Source organism: Mustelus asterias, chromosome 1 (assembly GCF_964213995.1).
Source record: "Mustelus asterias chromosome 1, sMusAst1.hap1.1, whole genome shotgun sequence".
Taxonomy (NCBI): Eukaryota; Metazoa; Chordata; class Chondrichthyes; order Carcharhiniformes; family Triakidae; genus Mustelus; species Mustelus asterias.
The window spans coordinates 4748090-4767494 of NC_135801.1; the positions used below are offsets into that span (position 1 = coordinate 4748090).

At 46.6% G+C, this 19405-nt stretch overlaps 1 protein-coding gene across 1 annotated transcript in view; it reads right to left on the reverse strand.

Moving 5' to 3' along the window:
* mttp (microsomal triglyceride transfer protein) overlaps positions 1-19405 on the reverse strand; it is a 55171-nt gene that overhangs the window by 23947 nt on the left and 11819 nt on the right. The window contains exons 2-6 of the mRNA XM_078218673.1: positions 16748-16929; positions 14445-14588; positions 3058-3165; positions 1999-2115; positions 215-354 (exon numbers count right to left, since the gene is read on the reverse strand). Coding sequence (XP_078074799.1) covers positions 215-354; positions 1999-2115; positions 3058-3165; positions 14445-14588; positions 16748-16929 — 691 coding nt within the window. The remainder of the gene's footprint in view (positions 1-214; positions 355-1998; positions 2116-3057; positions 3166-14444; positions 14589-16747; positions 16930-19405) is intronic.

A 19405-nucleotide genomic window follows, 5' to 3' on the forward strand; every position in this document is an offset into this window, starting at 1 on the left:
TAGATTGTACTTTCTGAATGACACAAATAAATTCTGGCAAATATCTAACAACATTTTCTCCATTACAACACTGACAACACTTCAGAAAGGATTTCATTGTCAGTAAAGTGGCTTTGGGACATGAAAGGGGCTATATAAATGCAAGTCTTTATTCCTTCACATCTATTTTTATCTCAATTCCCCTTGTCTTAGTTGACCAACATTGCGAACTTACATTGATACAATTTTGGCTGCAAGTTCTTGTCGTAGGTTGAGTGAGATCAGATGATGTTCCTCAGACAGGACTGAATGAATTAGATTATTTTTCAGCAGATAAATGCTAGCTGATGTCGATGTTGTATTGACTCCTAATACCTAGAAAATGCAATTCAACATTAAAGAGGAAACATATACACAATCGCTCTCCCTTGAATGTAACTCTTCAGATTGCTGTCAATGGTTCTCATTGTAAATAGCGGACTGATGTTGTTCTTTCAAAGCCAATAGTAATGTTTAACTAGAACTCAAATGCTAATCATAGCCAGACAAGAATGTCATTTTCTTTACACACACATCTCGCTGATTCTTGACTTGCTGCTTCAGATTCCCCCATATTTCTGAGTTACCAATTAACATAAATCACCAATGCTTGTCATTCCTTATCAGAACCAAGCTCACCTCAATAACAGAGAAACATCCTATCCAGTAAGCAAAATAAACTTGTAACTGCACCCCCACCCCCTCCCCCCTCCCCCCACCCCCCACAAACACAATGTCACACAGACTACATCATAACTCCACACCATAAACACTCTCTCTCACACACACACTCCCCCCACACACACAGTCTCTCACACACACATTCACACAACACTCACCCACACATACACACTCTCTCACACACACGCATACACACTACACTCCTCCAACACACATACACACTCTCTCTCACACACACACACATACATACTACATTCCTCCAACACACATACACACTCTCTCACACACTTTTACACACACACACACTCTCACACACACATACACACTACACTCCCCCACTTACATACACACTCTCTCACACATTTTCACACACTCACGTACTCTCTCTCACACAAACATAAACTCTCTCTCTCACACACATACACATACTTTCTCTCTCTTATATACACACACAAAATATTCCCCACACCAGCCTTGTAAATTCTTCATTTGCGAAATTATATCCAATTCCCTTCGGAAAGTTTTGACTAAATCTGTTTCCAACATTCTTGTGGAACTCGCTCCCAGAGGGAGTGGGAAGAATGTGGGACTCACTCCCACAGGAAGTGGGGAGAATGCGGGACTCACTCCCATGGGGAGTGGGGAGAATGTGGGACTCATTCCCACGGGGAATGGGGGGAATGTGGACTTGCTCCCACAGGGAGTGGGGAGAATGTGGGACTCACTCCCACAGGAAGTGGGGAGAATGTGGGACTCGCTCCCATAGGGGTTGGGGAGAATGTGGGACTCACTCCCACGGGGATGGGGGGAATGTGGACTCACTCCCACAGAGATTGGGGAGAATGTGGGACTCACTCCCACAGGGAGTGGGGAGAATGTGAGACTCGCTCCCACGGGGAGTGGGGAGAATGTGGGACTCGCTCCCACGGGGAGTGGGGAGAATGTGGGACTCGCTCCCACGGGGAGTGGGGAGAATGTGGGACTCACTCCCACGGGGAGTGGGGAGAATGTGGGACTCGCTCCCACAGGGAGTGGTTGAGGTGAATAGTGTTGATGTATTTCAGGGGAAGGTGGATAAACACATGAGGGAGAGAGGAATTGAGGGTTACATTGATGAAGTAGAGTATGTGGAGGCTCCTGTAGAGCTGGCAGTTGGCTGAATGGCCTCTTTTTGCACCGTAAATTTGATGTAACTAATATGATTCTTCCCAGCTGTTACACTCAGAGATTTACGTGAAGATATGAACTGATTGTTGACCATTGAGGGATGGAGGTGCTGGATGTTCCGTTAATACTGACCTTACTGTGACTGGTGAATCCTTTCCGGGTCCCTTTGCAGCTGTCCAGTAATTTCACTTTGGTCACCTGGTTGTCACGGGCCTGGTAATTAACCTTGCATTTACCAGAGACATCGACCTAGTGAGCATGGGAGAGAAAGATGCTGATGTGAGATAAACTGGAAGAGCAGATGGGGGGGAACAAAAGAGGGAAAAGTTGAACAAGAGGCAAAGAGTAAAAGTTGAAAGATAAAGACTGAATTAGATAATAGAAAACAGAAGATTAGAACCTGCCTTTCATATTGGATTGTCAAATCAAGTTGGACACATTCCTAGAGGCTTTGTCATGTGACCTCTCACCTCCAATCATCATTCTCCCCCTGCCCACAACACTCCCGCCATTGGTCACCCAAGAAGCCCACCTTGGCAACGCTCCAACTTCTCATGGGCAATCAGAGAGTGAACTGATTTTCCATTGGATTCATTATGTCAAATAGCAACTTTCCCCACGTCCAACATTTATATAACCAGAAAAACAAAGCGCCCAAAGAAATCTTCCCAAGCTCAATCCTTTTATTCCCTCTATCGATTTGTCTCTTGGTGTCTAGCTCACCGAGCAGTGTGCTGGAGGTTATGTATCCTGGAGCGTTGGTAAACCCCCAACCCACTCATGGGGCAGCATGTCTCCCAGTGCCGGAGGTGGCTTTCCATTATCCGCTGGTGGGATCTTCCGGTGTTTTACGCGGTCTGGCTGTCCTTCGTCAGGGAACCTGTTGTGATTTTGGTGGGGGGGGGGTGGTGGTGGTGGGGCGGGGATATCACCTTCAACAGAACCGGAAGACCCTACTCTTCTGGGAAGGGCTGGAAAATCCCACCCCATTTCGTCCAAGTGCTTGAGGTGATTTTTTTAAATTGTCACTCGCCAGCACCCATACATTGCTAATCAATGACTCCATCAAGTCCACTGCATACAGCAACCAAGAATCACAATGTTAGTGTCAGCTTACTAATAAATCAACTGAAATTTAAAACTGTGAGTCCACCACAACCCTGAAGAATCACCGCATAAAGGCAGGCTCACCTCAGTCTCGCTTGTCGTTCTGATCTGTACTTGGAACAAGCTGGCCAGGCCCCTCTTGATGTTCTGAATTATCATTGGCTCACTGGGAAACGAGTACAACGTCTTCACCTGGAGAATGAGGAAGGTCAGAGTGCAAGTGACCAGGCTTGTTGGAAAGAGGGTTCTGAATGCATCGCCAACAACAACATCTTTAACTCGGTACAAAAGGCCCACAGGAGTGTAATCAGAATAAATTTGACACAAAGCCACATAAGGAGATATTGGAGACCAAAAGCTCGGTCAATGAGTCCAGCTTAAAGGAGGAGAGAGTTAGGGAGGCTAATGGAGGGAATTCCAGAGCTTAGAGCCCAGGCAGTTGAAGACACTGCCACCAATATAAAGAATGAAATGGGGGTTGCACAGAAGGCTACAATTGGGGAGTAATCAACTAATAATAAGGGTAACACAATGGTTAGCACTGCTGCCTCACAGCGCCAGGGACCTGGGTTCAATTCCAGCCTCAGTCACAGTCTGTGTGGAATCTGATTTGATTTGATTTATTATTGTCACATGTATTAACATACAGTAAAAAGTATTGTTTCTTGCGCACTACACAGACAACGCATACCGTTCATTGAGAAGGAAACGAGAGAGTGCAGAATGTAGTGTTACAGTCATAGCTAGGGTGTAGAGAAAGATCAACTTTGTCCTTTGTGTGGGTTTCCTTTGGGTATGGGCTAGGATGATTGGCTATGCTAAATTGACCCTTATTGTCAGGGGATGAACAGGGTAAATGTGTGGGGTTACAGGAATAGGGCCTGGGTGGGATTGTGGTCGCTGCAGACTCGATGGGTTGAATGGCCTCCTTCTGCACTGCAGGGATTCTATGATAATCTGTCATTATTTTGAATGATGAGCTTTCTGGTTTAATGAATTATCACGGACGATTATCATAAGATTTATGGTGCTGGCATGAACTTTGTTTCCACCGGCAGATGGGTTGGTAATCAGAGGACAAAGATTTAAGGTAATTAGCAAAAATACCAAAGGGGAGAATTGCTTTTACTCAGCAAGGTTTGAGGATCTGGAATGTGCTTCCCAAAAGGGCAGTGGAAGCAGATTCAGTTTAACCCTCAAAGGGGAATCGGACGAATACTTGGAAAAGAGAATATTGCAGGATCTGGAGGGAAAAATGGGACTAATTGGATAGCTCTTTCAAAGGGCCAACACAGGTTTGACGGGCTGCATGGCCTCCATCTGTATTCCATGATAATCAGATCAGTTGCAGGAAAACTGTGGAATAATATTTTAGCATGAGTCACTGTCTTCAGGTAAGAAGCAGACACAGAGGGAAAGGAAAAGCCTCCCTAAAAGGTTTAGGAAAATAGTTTTGTGTCTTTCAACATAAACTAAGTTAAGAAACAAAGCAGCCATGATCTAATTAAACCGCAGCAAGGATCAAAGGAGTGGAATATGGCTACCTCATGTTCCGATGTTTCCAACCAAGTATCAGGTTTTGGTCCTATGGTAGAATAGAGATTCCACAAGGCCCTTCAGAACACACTGGCAGCCAGGGTGCATGAGGTCAAGGAGAGGGCATCCAATTTGGAACAAAGGAACACAGGAATTAGGAGCTAGGCAAATTCAGCCCTTCGAGCCTGCTCCGCCATTCCATCAGATCATGGCTGATCTCATCCTGGTCTCAAATCCACCTCCCGACTTGTTCCCCATATCCCTTTAACCTCTTTTTTATTAGAAATATATCTATCTCCTTCTTGAAACCATTCAACCCATTTGTGTGACTTTGACAGCTGCCCCCTGGCACAGGGGTGCAATGTTGCGGGTCTATCAGCCCGTATGGCTGGAAAACCTGGTGCTCTGGTGGGGCGTTGGGTGCGGAGGAGGAGTGGGTCTTGACCCTCGTGCCGTGTTTTGGATGAGACAGTAAGGCAAGGCCCTGTCTGCTCTCTCAAGTGGACAGTATTGTTTTGAAGAAGAAAAGGGAAATTCTCATGGTGTCCTCACCAATATTCATCTCTGAAACAACCTCACACAAAACAGACTATCTTATCATTATCACGTTGTGGTTTGTGGGATCTTGCTGTGCACGAACTGGCTGCTGCATTTCCTACGTTACAGCAACGACTACACTCCAAAGGGCACTCTGTTAGCTGTGAAGCACTTTGGGATATTTGGTAGTCATGGTGGGGTGGTGGGCATCACAGAGTCATTGTAGCACTGAAGGAGGCCATTCGCAAGGCCATACTGCTCTTTCATCCTTCTTTCATTTTGCCTCCTCCTCCTGCTCCTCCACTTCTGCTCCCCTTTAGGTCCATTCGGCCTCTCATCATGGAAGCCGATGATGGGTTACGTTCCAGCGTTCCAGCTCGCATCCTGAGCCAGATACCCCACGGTGGGACGGCTCCTCGCTGCTTCCTTCAAGAAGCCAGACCACCCTGGCACACAAGGAGGGGAGTATCTCAGTCTCTGCACTTAGACTGGCTTCAAACAAAGAAAGAAAATTGGGACCCCCCTCTCACCCCCTCTCACCCCCGCACCACACACCGCCCCCCCCCCACCCCCCCCACCCCTACCCCAGAAAACACGAGTGAAAGCTGGAATCTGAGAATAACCAGGGGACAGTCCTTCAGAAGAGTCCACCCCCCCCCCCCCGCCCCCCCCACCCCCCCCGCCCCCCACTCCCACAGCTCCCACCACTAGGATTAAGGGCAGCACGGTGACACAGTGGTGAGCACTGCTGCCTCACAGCGCCAGGGACTGGGTTCGATTCTCAGCTTGAGTCACTGTCTGTGCAGAATTTGCACGTTCTCCCCGTGTCTGCGTGGGTTTCCTCCGGGTGCTCCGGTTTCCTCCCACAGTCTGAAAAACGTGCTGGTTAGGGTGCACTGGCCATGCTAAATTCTCCCTCGGTGTACCCGAACAGGCGCCGGAGTGTGGCGACGAGGCGATTTTCACAGTAACTTCATTGCAGTGTTAATGTAAGCCTTACTTGTGACAATAATAAATCAACTTTAAGGCAGGAATTCTCCCGAAAGCCCACTTACTGGTTCTATCCACCGGAAAGGGAAGGGAGGACAAATCATCACACACAGCTGCACTTTACTCTGGATGTGACAACTGGAGAGTGTAAAGTCGCTGATAAATCTATTCTTTTTTTTGAATTAAGATTACTAAACAGCCCGACTTTTGAACTGCCAGGCTGGCCTCTGCTACTCGCAGCCTCTGGGATCCTCGACTCTGAACCTTAAGCAATACTCGGGCTCAACCTTATTATCATCAGTGTGCAATTCACATCTTATCATCATTACAACACTTTGCAGAGTTAAAGAGCACCCTCCAGTACAGATCGTTGTGAGTTAGCATTCCTACAAAAGCAGCAAAACCTCTTGTAAAACTGTCATTTACAAACCAGAGTTGGAGTTACTAGGGACGACACGGTGGCACAGTGGGTTAGCACTGCTGCCTCACAGCGCCAGGGACCCGGGTTCAATTCCTGGCTCGGGTCACTGGCTGCGTGGAGTTTGCCCCTGGCTGCACGTGGGTTTCTTCCAGGATTCTCTGGTTTCCTCTCACACTCCAAAGATGTGTGGGTTAGGTGGATTGGCCATGCTAAATTGCCCCTCAGTGTCAGGGGGACTAGCTAGGGTAAATGCATGGGGTTATGGGGATAGGGCCTGGGTGGGATTGTGGTCGGTGCAGACTCAATGGGCCGAATGGCCTCCTTCTGCACTGTAGGGATTCAGTGATTCTATGATTCTAAGTTCCACTCACATCCACTGTGGGAATTGATGGAGAGATCAAAGTGATTGCACTCCAGAAATACTTCTCTGATTGTCAAGTGCTTTGGGATGTCCTGTCGTCAGCGGGTTGTCAGTTCAAGTCTGACTTTCTCATTTAATAATATCCCGATTATAGAAAGCATATTATTAAACTAGAAAGAGTGCAGAAAAGATTTACTGGGATGCTACCGGGACTTGATGGTTTGAGTTATAAGGAGAGGCTGGATAGACTGGGACTCTTTTCCCTGGAGTGTAGGAGGCTTAGGAGTGATCTTATAGAGGTCTATAAAATAATGTGGGGCATAGATCAGCGAGACAGTCAATATCTTTTCCCAAAGGTAGGGGAGTCTAAAACTAGAGGACATAGGTTTAAGGTGAGAGGAGAAAGATACAAAAGTGTCCAGGGGGCAATTTTTTCACACAGAGGGTGGTGAGTGTCTGGAACGAGCTTCCAGAGGTAGTAGTAGAGGTGGGTACAATTTTGTCTTTTAAAAAGCATTTGGACAGTTACAGGGATAGGATGGGTACAGAGGGATATGGTCCCAATGCGGGCAATTGGGACTAGCTTAGTGGTTTAAAAAAAAGGGCAGCATGGACAAGGTGGGCCGAATGGCCTGTTTCCATGCTGTAAACCTCTATGATTGTATGACTTCAGCATAAAATATAAGCTGACACTCACAGTGCTGTACCGAGGGAGTGCCACACTGTCGTGAGGCTGGTTTTCAGATAGTAAATCAAGACCATGCCTGACATCTAAGGTGGATATAAATGTGGGTGAAGTTTTTCAGTGTTCGGGACAGATGTTTATCCCCCAGTCAATACCTCATAAACATTGTCTGGCCAGTTATTTCATTGTTGTTTGTGGGAATTTGTATAAACTGGCTGCCATGTTTTTTGGCTGTGAGGGGCTTCAGGACATTCTGATGGTTTGAATGGTTCCTCCATTCCTTGGGGAAGGCGATGGCCGAGTGATATTATCACTAGACTATTAATGCAGAGCCCCAGCTAATGTTCGGGGAACCCAGATTCAAATCCCACCTCAGTGGATGGTGGAATTTGAATTCAAATTTTTAAAAAATCTGGAATTCAGAATCTAGTGATAACCATGAAACCATTGTCGATTGTTGGAAAAACCCATCTGGTTCACTAATATCCTTTCGGGAAGGAAATCTGCCGTCCTTACTTGGTCTGGCCTACATGTGACTCCAGACCCACAGCAATGTGGTTGACTCTCAACTGCCCTCAGGCAACTAGGGATGGGCAATAAATACTGGCCAGCCAGCGACGCCCGTGTCTCACGAATGAATTAAAAAGATGTGCACAGAGAGATGTTAAACACGGCATTATTTCTACACCAATGATATTTCTGCCGGTGTAAATGTGCTCCATTGTAGTAACAGGATCGGTTGTGCGAGGCCCTCGCCATGGCAACACTCTAAGAGAGGTTGTTCAGGGAAGGCTTCCTTCAAAGAGGTTTACAAAAATCACAAACTGTGGAAAAGGAGAAGGCATCGACACTTTAACTACAGTTGGCACCAAGCAGTTTTGCCTCACGCCAGCACTGTGAATGTGGTAAAAATACAGCCTGAATCTGGAGTCTGACCCTGACTGGAAATGGGGGTGGAGTGGAGTAAGACTCCCTGGATGGGCAGGAAGTCTCATTCTGCACTGCTCTGGAGTCAGTTCTGGGCTCTGCACCTAATTTACACTCCACCCAATCAGTGGCAGCGCACGGCTGAACATTTCATGCCAACCCACTGCTGGTTGGGTGTATTTGTGGAGGCCTCCCACTGCCCACCCCCACACTCCCAGCATTGATCTAGCCACATGCCCATCCTTGCCCACCTCCCCACGGCCAACTCAGAAGCAAGTAAATTCATGGCAAACCAGTTGAAAGATTCTCAACTTAGATGGTTGTATTTTCTTGCCTCCAATGTTTGTATTTTTAAAATAATTATAAATCAAGTATGTCTGATGATTATTTTTGTAAACAACGCACAAACTTTTCTTGAAAATTGTCTCCCTGGAGTTTGCTCACAGCAACGACATTCAATTCCTGGAAACTCCAGGGCAACTTTAGAGGGTTGGCAACCCTAGCGTTAAGCTTGGGCTAAAGTATGGATATAACCAGCAATATACAGGCGGCACAGTGGCACAGTGGTTAGCACTGCTGCCTCACAACAATAGAAGACCCGGGTTCGATTCCAGCCTCGGGTCACTGTCTGTGTGGAGTCTGCACGTTCTCCCCGTGTCTGTGTGGGTTTCCACCGGGTGCTCCGGTTTCCTCCCACAGTCCAGAGATGTGCAGGTTAGGTGGATTGGCCATGCTAAATTGCCCTTCGTGTCCCTAACGTTAGGGGATTAGTGGGGTGCGTACATGGGGTTACGGGGATAGGGCCTGGATGGGATTGTTGTCAGTGCAGGCTCAATGGGCTGAATGGCCTCCTTCTGCATAGAGTCATAGAAGTTTACAGCATGGAAACAGGCCCTTCGGCCTAACTTATCCATGCCGCCCTTTTTTCTTAAACCCCTAAGCTAGTCCCAATTGCCTGCATTTGGCCCATATCCCTCTATACCCATTGTACCCATGTAACTGTCTAAGTGCTTTTTAAAAGACAAAATTGTACCCGCCTCTACTACTACCTCCGGCAGCTTGTTCCAGACACTCACCACCCTCTGTGTGAAAAAATTGCCCCTCTGGACACTTTTGTATCTCTCCCCTCTCACCTTAAACCTATGCCCTCTAGTTTTAGACTCCTCTACCTTTGGGAAAAGATATTGACTATCTCGCTGATCTATGCCCCTCATTATTTTATAGACCTCTGTGAGATCACCCCTCAGCCTTCTATGCTCCAGAGAAAAATGTCCCAGTCTATCCAGCCTCTCCTTATAACTCAAACCATCAAGTCCCGGTAGCATCCTAGTAAATCTTTCCTCCACTCTTTCTAGTTTAATAATATCCTTTCTATAATAGGGTGACCAGAACTGTACACATATTCCAAGTGTGGCCTTACCAATGTCTTGTATAACTTCAACAAGACGTCCCAACTCCTGTATTCAATGTTCTGACCAATGAAACCAAGCATGCTGAATGGCTTCTTCACCACTCTGTCCAGCTGTGACTCCACTTTCAAGGAGCTATGAACCTGTGACCCTAGATCTCTTTGTTCTGTAACTCTCCCCAACGCCCTACCATTAACTGAGTAAGTCCTGCCCTGATTCAATCTACCAAAATGCATCACCTCGCATTTATCTAAATTAAACTCCATCTGCCATTCGTTAGCTCAGTGGCCCAATTGATCAAGATCCCGTTGCAATCCAAGATAACTTTCTTCACTGTCCACTATGCCACCAATCTTAGTGTCATCTGCAAACTTACTAACCGTGCCTCCTATATTTTCATCCAAATCATTAATGTAAATAACAAATAACAGTGGACCCAGCACTGATCCCTGAGGCACACCGCTGGTCACAGGCCTCCAGTTTGAAAAACAACCCTCAACAACCACCCTCTGGCTTCTGTCATCAAGCCAATTTTGTATCCATTTAACAACCTCACCCTGGATCCCGTGAGATTTAACCTTATGCAACAAGCGACCATGTGGTACCTTGTCAAAGGCTTTGCTAAAGTCCATGTAGACAACATCACCTACCCTGCCCTCATCTACCTTCTTGGTTACCCCTTCAAAAAAACTCAATCAAATTTGTGAGACATGATTTTCCACTCATAAAGCCATGTTGACTGTCCCTAATCAGTCCTTGCATTTCTAAATACCTGTAAATCCTGTCTCTCAAAATACCTTCCAACAACTTACCCACCACAGATGTGAAGCTCACTGGCCTGTAGTTCCCAGGCTTTTCCCTGCAGTCCTTTTTAAACAATGGCACAACATTTGCCACCCTCCAATCTTCAAGCACCTCAACTGTGACTATCGATGATTCAAATATCTCTGCTCGGGGACCCGCAATTTCCTCCCTAGCCTCCCACAATATCCTGGGATACATTTCATCAGGTCCCGGGGATTTATCTACCTTGATGCCCTTTAAGACTTCCAGCACCTCCTTCTCTGTAATACACTCATCAAGGCATCACTATTTATTTCCCCAAGTTCCCTAACATCCATGCTTTTCTCAACAGTAAATGCTGATGAGGAATATTCATTTAGGATCTCACCCATCTCTTGTGGTTCCACACATAGATGACCTTGTTGATCCTTAAGAGGCCCTACTCTCTCCCTTGTCACTCTTTTGCCCTTTATGTATTTGTAGAAGCTCTTTGGATTCTCCTTTGCCTTATCTGCCAAAACAATCTCGTGTCCCCTTTTTGCCCTCCAGATTTCTCTCTTAACTCTACTCCTACACCCCCTATACTCTTCAAGAGATTCACTTGATCCCAGCTGCCTATGCATGTCATGTGCCTCCTTCTTCTTCTTGACCAGGGCCTCAATATCCCAAGTCATCCAGGGTTCCCTCCTTCTGCCAGCCTTGCCCTTCACTCTAAGAGGAATGTGCTTACCCTGGACCCTGGTTAACACACATTTGAAAGCCTCCCACTTACCAAATATCCCTTTGCCTTCCCACAGACTCCCCCAATTAACTTTTGAAAGTTCCTGCCTGATACCATCAAAATTGGCCTTGCCCCAATTTAGAATTTTAACTTTTGGGCCAGACTTATCATTCTCCATAGATATCTTAAAACTAATAGAAATATGGTCACTGGTCCCAAAGTGATCCCTCACTAACACTTCTGTCACCTGCCCTTCCTTATTTCCCAAGAGGAGGTCAAGTTTTGCCCCCTCTCTAGTCGGGCTATCCACATACTGAATGAGAAATTCCTCCTGAATGCACTCAACAAATTTCTCTTCATCCAAGCCTCTAATACTATGGCTGTCCCAGTCAATGTTGGGAAAGTTAAAATCTCCGTCTATTACCACCCTATTTTCCTTGGAGCTATCTGTAATCTCCTTACATATTTGCTCCTCAATTTCCCGCTGACTATTTGGGGGCCTGTAGTATAATCCTATCAAAGTGATTTCCCCCTTCTTATTTGTCAGTTCTACCCATATAGACTCAGTTGCCGAACCCTTGGATATATCCCCTCTCAATACTGCCGTGATGTTTTCTTTCATCAAAAGTGCAACTCCCCCTCCTCTCTTTCCTCCTGTTCTATCTTTCCGATAGCATCTGTACCCTGCAACATTGAGCTGCCAGTCCTGTCCCTTCCTTAGCCATGTTTCAGTAATTGCTATAATATCCCAGTCCCATGTACCCATCCATGCCCTGAGTTCATCTGCCTTGCCCATCAGGCATCTTACACTGAAATAAATGCAGTTTAATCAGGACTTCCCTTGCTCTCTGCTCTGCTTTTGCCTGATCTGTCGGGTACTAGGATTACTGTGATGCGCGATTAATCCACTTGGGAGGCTAGATCGTACCCGGGAATAAAGGCTTTTATTTGCAACAGAAATAGAACATACTGCTTAACAATACTATCCCAGACTAAGGGTCACTAGGAAGTGGCAGTGACCTTTATACTCCTATAAGTAGGCGGAGCCAAACCGGGTGTACCACAGAACAATGCTAACAGGTGGAACACCCCAACCCTAACCCCAACAGTAACAAGAGTAACATATGTACAAGTACCCACAGTGATAACCATCTATGGTTCAGTACCCATACTGGTAACCATCTATGGTTCACCACATACTGGCACTGCCTTAACTATTTAATGTGCTCTCTTTAACTTCTGTGCTGTCCTCAACCTTCTCTTCTGTCCCCCTACCGCTTTGGGTCCCACTCCCCGGCCAACCTAGTTTAAACTCTCCCGAGTGGATCTAGCAAATCTCCTCGCCAGGATGTTAGTCCCCCTCCAGTTCAAGTGTCACCCGTCCCTCTTGAACAGGTCACCCCTTCCCCAGAAGAGATCCCAATGATGCAGAAATCTAAATCCCTGCCCCCTGCACCAGCTCTCAAGCCACGCATTCATCTGCCTAATCTTCCTATTCCTACTCTCACTAGCACGTGGCACAGGTAGCAGTGCAGAAATCACTTCCTTCAAGATCCTGCACTTTAACCCTGCGCTGCAGGGTTTTTATGATTCAATCATTTGTGATTATACAACTCATCTTTTCCCAGCCACTGACACTAAATCCCAGGCTGAACCTTGAATTCTTGTGTCACTCGCAACATCTGCCAAACTCCTGTGATTGCACTATAGTTACTGAGCTTTATGTGTCACCGTTTCATTGGTCTGTTCTAAATGTAGACATTGCCGCGTCAATTCCTTAATCGGATTAGTGATGTAATGGCCATCAGGAGGTCAAAGTATCACTGGTTACCTAGCAACAATAAATAGGTTCACTGCTGACAGATCTCCTTCGAAACTGTTGGCGAAGAATAGAATTGACCCATTTACAAGGTCACAAATAGAGATAAGGGGACAGACACCTGAGCCGCTGTAGCTCTTGCACCCAGGAAAACAACCTGCATTACCAGCTGCAATGTTAACTATCTGATCCTCGGACAAGTCAGAGGTTTTTGCCTCCACTCCCTTATCCACTTCATTCCAAGATATCTGAGAATTTTGTCAGTTAAGAGGACAAGGGCAGCAGAGACCTTCAGGGAACATATATCGCTATCGCTGGGTCAATATCCTGGAACTCCCTCCCTAACAGCACCATGGGTGTACCTACACCACATGGATTGCAACAATTCAAGAAGGCAGTTCACCACCACCTTCTCAAGAGCATGAGGAATGGACAATTAATGCTGCCCCAGGCAACAATCATGAATTAATAAAGAAAAACATCTCCTTACACGAAGGTGTTCTTCCTGACATTTGACATTAAATTCTTCTTTCTCCAATGTTAATCCTGTCCCTTTACCACGGAATCTTTACCATTCAGGCGATTCAGCCCATCGAGTCAGCACTGACTCTCCGAAAGAGCATATTACCCAGGCCCGCAGGTTAGTGGTGGGGAACCTGGGCTAGTGAGTGGACCGCGTGAGTGGCTCTCCTTCATCTCATTGGGCCACAAGATTGAAATTGGGCTTGTTCACTAACCGTGACCCCATGAATAAGATTAAATACATTTAATACAGGCCAAATATTCCATATCGAATTATAGAAAATGCTTCATCATTCACAGGTCAATGGAACTATCAATTTCAAATGGTAAAAACACAAGGAACATTTACACTTTGGACACAGAGGGAGGGCACGGCTCTCACAGTCAATGTTGTGAGCAATCAGCACACACCTCATTTTCCTTGCCCTTGCTTTATGCGTGAATTACTTCAGTCAGACCAGCAGGAAGAAAAACCACACGGATGGAAAGGCAGCAACCCTGCACATGGGCAACAGTCAACACAATGTCTCATGGGGCCGCACTCAGAACCCAGATGGGCCGCATGTGACCCCCTGGGCCCAGTTTACCCACCACTGTGCAGAATGTTACAGTCAATTAAGCACCTTTTGAAGTATAGTCAGTGTTGCAATGTAGGGAAACTCAGTAGGTATTGGACGCTCAGCAAATCCCCACAAACAGCAGCATAAAGGCCAAATACTCTGTTTTAGCTCAGGTTAAAGCAACACAGCAGCGACAGTACCTTCCCATTCAGCCAGTGGATGAGAACTGGGGTCTTCAAGGTGGCCAGGTTGCTCTTCCCGAGAATTCCCCCGGCAGTGGTGTCTTTAAAGATGTTTTTGTTGTCAGTCCGCTCACTCACATTTTCAAAGTTGACATCGGTTACCTGGGAAAGGAGTCCAGACACCAGTTAAACTAAACTGAGCACCAGAATTTGATTTGATTTGATTTATTATTGCTACATGTATTAGTATTGTTTCTTGCGTGCTATACAGACAGAGCATACCGTTCATAGAGACGAAAACGAGATAGTGTTACAGTCATAGCTAGGGTGCAGAGAAAGATCAATTTAATGCGAGGCAGGTCCATTCAAAAGTCTGACGGCAGCAGGGAAGAAGCTGTTCTTGAGTCAGTTGGTACGTGACCTCAGACTTTTGTGTCCTTTTCCCGAAGGAAGAAGGTGGAAGAGAAAATGTCTGGGGTGTGTGGGGTCCTTGATTATGCTGGCTGCTTTGCCGAGGCAGCGGGAAGTGTCGACAGAGTCAATGGATGGGAGGCTGGTTTGCCAGAAAACCAGAAATCCAAAGGTTATAATCTGGATGATGCTGCCTGCCAGGGGAATGGAGGCAGATTCAATCGGAACTTTCAAAATTGGATAAATCATAGAAATCCTACAGTGCAGAAGGAGGCCATTCGGCCCATCGAGTCTGCACCGACCACAATCCCACCCAGACCCTCCCCCCACATATTTTCCCGCTAATCCCTCTAACCTACACATCCCAGGACTCTAAGGGGCAATTTTTTTTTTAACCTGGCCAATTAACCTAACCCGCACATCTTTGGACTGTGGGAGGAAACCGGAGCACCCAGAGGAAACCCACGCAGACACGAGGAGAATGTGCAAACTCCACACAGACAGTGACCCGAGCCGGGAATCGAACCCGGGACCCTGGAGCTGTGAAGCAGCAGTGCTAACCACTGTGCTACCGTGCCGCCTCTCCAGCAGGAATAGGCCCCGTCCCCTGATTTTCAGTGTGAATCCCACTCGGGCACTCTGTGATGCAGAGAATGTGGGAGATTCATTCTGGGAATCACACTGTAAAAAACTGCCGGGATTTATTCCAATTTTCTCACAAACGGGGGTCTTCCGATTTTTTTTGGGAGAATCCTGGTCAAATACTCCAATCAAATCATTGAGATGAAAACAGCACGGATCAGTCTGAAAATAAACAGCAACAAATTCTGGTAATACTCAGCATTCACCAGAGGCTCGGGAAAAGGGGTTGCCAACTAGAGCTCTCAATTCCAATAGCCCTGCCCAGTCAAACAATTTCTTTCTCACCCCTCTTGTGGTTAATGATCAGAGGTGGTCACAGAGAATGGGGAAAAAGTGCTGTTGTCTTTTAGAGCCCCCAGTGGTTTTATTCATAGTGGTGTCCAGGTGACTCCAGGACAATCCTGGAGGGATTGGCAACCCCAGCCAGAGACTGAGGCTGAAGTCTCCCTGGTTTGTGTGTTCAGCAGCATCAGAGGTTGTGAATTGCCTTAAAGCTCCTCTGATTGAAGGTGAGAGGTCAAACCTGGGAATGGAGAGGTGGAAATTGGAAGACATTCTGAAAACACGGCAGGCTTAGAATAAAGTTCACCAGAGCAAAAAAATAAAGAAGAACAAACTGCCGCTAGACACTTCCTGTCTTCATCCGACCATCTGTGAGAGTAAGGAATCACCTGGCCAAGTGGACGCGGGTCTGGGATCTTCCAGATCCTCATGACGGAGGGTAAACAAATCTCAGGAAGTGGTTACAAAGGAAGAGAAGGTAAAGTGTGGATAGGGAGCAGCTGTTCCCGTTAGTTGAAGTGTCAGTTATGAGGGGACACAAGCTAAAAGTGAGGGGTGGGAGGTTTAGGGGGGAATTTGAGGAAAAACGTTTTTACCCAGAGGGTGGTGATGGTCTGGAATGCGCTGCCTGGGAGGGTGGTGGGGACGAGTTGCCTCACATCCTTTAAAAAGTACCTGGATGAGCACTTGGCACGCCATAACATTCAAGGCTACACGCCAAGTGCTGGCAAGTGGGATTAGATGGGCAGGTCAGGGCCTTTCATGTGTCGGTGCAGACTCGATGGGCCAAAGGGCCTCTTCTGCACTGTAGGATTCTGTGATACTGTGAAAGTGAAGGAAAAGACAATGGAAAGCATTCTTCTGTCTCCCCCAACCCAACCACTCAACCACCTCTGCTTCCAGCACAAGGCACAAAGGGGTTGAATGGCCTCCTTCAGTATCTTATTGCTCCATGATTGGAATGGCCACCATTAAACAGAACCTACCGTAATTTGAATAAGTTGCTCCTCTTCATTGGTTGCATTTTTCCATAACAAGTCAACATTGATGTTGGAGACAGTTTTAAAGCCAGCACTATCTGTTCCTTTGCCTCTGTCTAACTGTACCTCCATGGTGTAACTGTATTTGTAGGTTTTCTCTGCTTTAAACCTGGGTCCACCACGTGGTGCTGGTTAAGAAAGAAATTAAAATTATAATAAATAAGATTCCCAGCCACATTGCACATGACCCGCTCTCAAAAGGAGTGATTCACCAAACTTGGCTTTGTTTCAGATCTGTGTCCCACTCTTGACATTTCCCTTTGAGGGTGGCACGGTGGCACAGTGGTTGGCGTTGCTGCCTCATGGCGCCAGGGACCCGGGTTTGATTCCCGGCTTGGGTCACTGTCTGTGTGGAGTCTGCATGTTCTCCCCGTGTCTGCGTGGGTTTCCTCTGAGTGCTCCAGTTTCCTCCCACAGTCTGAATGACGTGCTGGTTAGATACATTGGCCGTGCTAAATTCTCCCTCAGTCTACCCGAACAGAGTGTGGCGACTAGTTATTTCACAATAACTTCATTACACTAATAAACTTTATATATTTAATCTCCTCATCAGGAGAACACCAGAGCTTGCTCCAGGAAACCAGTCAGATGACAGTAAAGAAAGACAGAACAAGTGGGAGAGATCTAAGTGAAAGGAAGCACATTCTATCCTGTGCACTGATGACATCCACTTCTTTCTCAAACCCCTCCACTTGATTTGATTTGTCAAACTGCTCATCTAACATCTAGTCCCTGAGGGGAGAAATCTCCTCCAACTAAATACCGGCTTGACCCAAGGTTTTGTCCATTCTCTTTGATTCCTAACCATCGATCCCATCCTTTTCCCTGGAGCCTTTCTGAGGCTGAGCCAGACTGTTCGCAACTTTAGCCTCCCGTTTGACTCTGAGCTGAAGTCCTGACCACAGATCCGCCCCAATGCTAAAATCGCCTACTTCACCCCCACCCATAACAGCCTTTCTCTGCCCCTGCCTTGGCCTATCTGCTGCTGGGATTCTCATCCAATGCTTTTGTTCCCTCGAGAATTGACAACAATTTCATTTCTGGATCAACCTCCCATCTTCCACTCTCTGTAAACCTGGGCTGATCGAATATCCTGCTGCCCACATCCTAATTCACACCAAGCCCCCTGCGGCCATCGTCACCTGTATTTGTGGATCCACACTGGCTCAGTCAGGCAAGACAATTTTAAAAGCTCACCCTTGCTATCAAGTCCCTTCAAGGTCTCGCCTCTCCCTATGTCTGGAATCTCCTCCAGTTCCCAGATTCCGAGATCTCTGCGCTCCTCCAATTCTGGCCTCTTGAGCATCCTCGATTTTAATCGATCCAAAATTGGCAGCAGTGCCTTCAGTTAGCTGGGCCCTAAGCTCTGAAATTCCCTCCCGAAGCCTCGCTGCCCCATCTCCTCCTTTAAGAGGCTCCTTAAAACCAAACCCTTTGACCAAACTTTAGGTCACATGTCCTACGAGGCAAGTGTTTTTACACAGAGGGTGGTGGGTGCCTGGAACTCGCTGCCGGGGGAGGCAGTGGAAGCAGATACCATAGTGATTTTTAAGGGGCGTTTAGACAAATACATGAATAGGATGGGAATGGAGGGATATGGTCCCCGGAAGGGTAGGGGGTTTTAGTTCAGTTGGGCAGCATGGTCAGTGCAGGCTTGGAGGGCCGAATGGCCTGTTCCTGTGCTGTAATTTTCTTTGTTCTTTGTTCTCTATGTGGCTCAGTGTCAAATCTTATCTGATGACACTCCTGTCAAGTGCTTTGGGATGTTAAAGCGTGACAGCTGAATTGTGACAGAAGATGATCGTGCGTACGTACAACATAGAAACATAGAAACCCTACAGTACAGAAAGAGGCCATTCGGCCCATCGAGTCTGCACCGACCACCATCCCACCCAGGCCCTATCCCCATATATTTTACCCACTAATCCCTCTAACCTATGCATCTCAGGACACTAAGGGGCAATTTTTTTAGCATGGCCAATCAACCTAACCCGCACATCTTTGGACTGTGGGAGGAAACCGGAGCACCCGGAGGAAACCCACGCAGACACGAGGAGAATGTGCAAACTCCACACAGACAGTCACCCAAGCCGGGAATCGAACCCAGGTCCCTGGAGCTGTGAAGCAGCAGTGCTAACCACTGTGCTACCGAGCCGCCACAAAAAACGTTTAAAACATTAAAGTTATGGACAGATTGCTCTCATTCCAACTCAGTTGGTATTTTTCCCCCTGCGTAAGTTGATTACACACAATATTTCCAGGCTGATTGGTTAAAATAAGATTCTCTACACGTAAATATTTCACCCATTGAATTAACATTAAATGTGTTAAATCAATGCAGGTTCATGTTGTTGTGCCGTGCACAAAGGTCTAGTGAGTTCAACAGGTCAAAATTTATAGTGTAGGGAACCTTACTTTGACCAATCACCCTGGGAATATTGTGCGTAACTTTGTTTTGATTTGATTTGATTTATTATTGTCAAATGTATTAACATAGTGAAAAGTATTGTTTCTTGCGTGCTATACAGACAAAGCATACCGTTCATAGAGAAGGAAAGGAGAGAGTGCAGAATGCAGTGTAACAGTCACAGTTAGGGTGTAGAG